This window comes from Telopea speciosissima, chromosome 4 (assembly GCF_018873765.1).
Source record: "Telopea speciosissima isolate NSW1024214 ecotype Mountain lineage chromosome 4, Tspe_v1, whole genome shotgun sequence".
Lineage (NCBI taxonomy): Eukaryota > Viridiplantae > Streptophyta > Magnoliopsida > Proteales > Proteaceae > Telopea > Telopea speciosissima.
Window position 1 is genome coordinate 26,579,050 of NC_057919.1, and position 3,007 is coordinate 26,582,056.

The 3,007-nt window shown below is 41.8% G+C and overlaps 1 protein-coding gene across 1 annotated transcript; it reads right to left on the reverse strand.

Annotated features, from left to right (window-relative positions):
- Window positions 1-2,080: 2,080 nt before the first annotated feature.
- Window positions 2,081-2,485, reverse strand: LOC122659126. Its single transcript, XM_043854274.1, has one exon. It carries the CDS (start codon window positions 2,483-2,485, stop codon window positions 2,081-2,083), a length of 405 nt encoding a protein of 134 aa, XP_043710209.1.
- Window positions 2,486-3,007: the final 522 nt, after the last annotated feature.

Genomic DNA, 3,007 nt, shown 5'->3' on the forward strand with positions numbered 1-3,007 from the left:
ACCCGGTTTGATTATATGGTCCTCAATATCCAGACCAGGCGTAGAACTAGTTCAGCCTTATTACCCACATTCACTAACCTGTGTTTGTAATCTATGTGGTTTCTGATTTGTGTATTTTATGGAACTAGTGTAAAGTTTGGTTCTGTACAAAAATTTTATAATGAAAATAAAAGAATAAAAAAAAAAATCTGAAATATCTAGTTTAAGGGTATACCATCCAACCAGAGTTAGGCCCCAATCTTCATGGGCCTCTACGAATATCAAAACCTAGATTTGGCCCTAACTCAAATCTTAGGATCTAAGTGGATTTTGGGGAGAGAAAGAGAGGGAGTGTCTGCAATTTGTAGAGCTCTAGTTCTCTCCAAATTGTTGGGCTATGTAAAAGTGTGTTCTTTGCTCCTTTAAAGGTTATGTTATATAGCCAAGTAAAATTCCTTTCCCTTTTAGGATTGTGTTGGGACTCGTTCCAAACGCTGGGTTCCTAGGCTGGACACGTCATCAGGTGGAATGATGTGGGATGACAATGTCAAAAGGGTTGGTTGAGAGAATATCTCCAAGCAGGGGTCGCATCCCCTATTCCCAAGGAGAAAGGGATAAGACCCACAACATCCACAACAGCGTGGGCCAAGGGGCATGATCAGAGAACACTTTAGCAGTGGGTCACGTGGCGAGTAGAGGAATAGGGCACGAAGGCCACTATGGGAGAAAGGCGGCCATCACTACCAAAGGGCTGGGGTTTGCTATAAAAAGCCCAAGAGCTATCATGCAGAAGGACACACATAGCTCTACACACTATTTTTAGCATTTATCTTTCTTTCAGCATTTACTTGTTAGCTTTCTATTTTTGCTTTTATCTTTATCCTTTGGGAAGTGTACGTTACGGTCAACGGATCAACTATTGGGAGGAAGGATCAGGAATTCATTCATCTCAACAGTTTGGTATGATCTGATATTGGCTTGTTTGCTTTCCATTGTTTAATCAGTTATTTAGCATTTTGTGTTTGTCTTTGTGCATCACATAAATCCTTGTTATTCATTTTTGTGCTTTTGTTAAGAATCCCATTGAGACCGCTATCTTCAAAGTTTAACCCAAAGGTCCTTAGAGCTACTCAGGCACGAGGGAACCCTAAATTCCCTGGTTGAAAGTCAGATAGGCAAAACCCCAGCCCGTTTGAGCCTGCGTCAAAGGTTCTGGCACGCCCCGCACCTATTCTACCCCGCGCCATTCTGTGAGAGTGTTGGACATTTTCACCACCAATAGATTGCTAGTGTCCTGTGGTGCAATCCTAATGGGTCATACACCAAGGCAACCTAAGCTGAGTCCCACTCAATCAGCTAATTAAGTTAATTGCCCATAAGGGATACTTTACTATATTAATAGTCATAAATCCATAATGATAGAAAACATTACATGTAGGTCCTTCCACTTTACAATATCTCACAATAGATCTTAGAGCATGAGAATAAATTATTGTCACCACCCTAATATATTGAACAACTAGTAATGAGCATTCCGATCATTGATTGGAGAACAAAACAATGGGATAAAACATTTATTAAATATATTTATATTACATATAATAATTTTATAAAATTATTTGTAAACACTTTATAATTAAACCATCGAGCTCAGAATTCTGTGTAATCAAATTCAAGATTTTTTCTCAATATATTCTCTCTAAACGGGAAGTGGATTACTTATTAAACGTCACTTTCGTTCACAAGCAAACACTGTGGGCCCAACATAGTGATGTATATAGCCAATTGAATGCAAGCTTCAACCATGTGTACATTAAAGTACACCATGTTAGTTTTCAATGATAAAGACCTCTCAAGTCTGAGAACCACACAACTGCCAGAGTGCCGGTAGACCCTTCTTTTTTTTTTTTTTTTTTTTTTTACCCCGAACTTCTCTGGGACCTGGGACAGCCCCTAGGCTTTATTAAAATGGTAAAAATAGTGAAAGTACAAGAGGGGGGGATGTACCCACCTTACCCCTAGCCCAAAAGGACACAGAACCTCTAACCAAACTCTCTAGCACTCCAACAAAGTCATTCCCCACCCCTGTAAGCATATTACATCAAAAGCAAATCACTGCTAGGCCTAAAGCCTCTTCTCGAGTAATCCTGCGGAGTTCTTGTGGTAATTGATTTTCCCCGTGAAACACCAGGTCTCTTTTCTGTTCACAAGCTAAACTAGCTAGGTAATCTGCCGCCCTGTTCCCTTCTCTATATGTGAATGAAATTTTTGGTTTGATGCGGTTAATCAACACTTGAATTTCCTGCATCCAATACCATCCTTTCCAATTACCATGCCTTCCTTTCATCACAGTCATGATAGTAGCTGTCGAGTCTGAGTTGGCCTGGATCTCCGTGTAGCCTAACCTCTCACACATTTTTAAACCATCTCTCAGTGCTCGCAATTCTACAATATCATTGGAACAGTCACCATAGAAGCTAGCAAAGCCAGCCACCACTTCCCCCATCGTATTCCTAATTATTCCTCCCCCTCCTCCTAAGCCCGGGTTGCCTTTGCAAGCCCCATCGACATTGAGTTTGACAGATGTGAGGGGAGGAATCTAGTGAATAGGAACTAGAGCACGCAGAGCCTTTGGACGATGGACCACTCCAAAGTACTGCAACGTAAGCTCATCTTTAAAAGAAGGAGGTCTTCCGGTTGAAGCACCAAGGTCAATTTCAGCCATCCATCTCCTTATGACTTCCACTATGCATCTGGCAGAGCGCCTCTGCTCCCCGTGCCTTCGGTTATTTCTCTCCTTCCACAATTCCCATATGATAAAAGATGGGATTAAGCCAATAATCCAACCAAGGAGGCTGTTTGAGCTGGCGTTGCTGTGCCAAAAGAGGATTCGGCTTCTCACTTCCTGCATCGAGATCAGTTCAACTTCACATAAATGCGAATAAAAACTCCATACCTTTCTCGCTGTTCCCCCTACTACCAGGACGTGTGTCGCTGTTTCGCCTCTTGGGTGACCACAGCAAAGGCG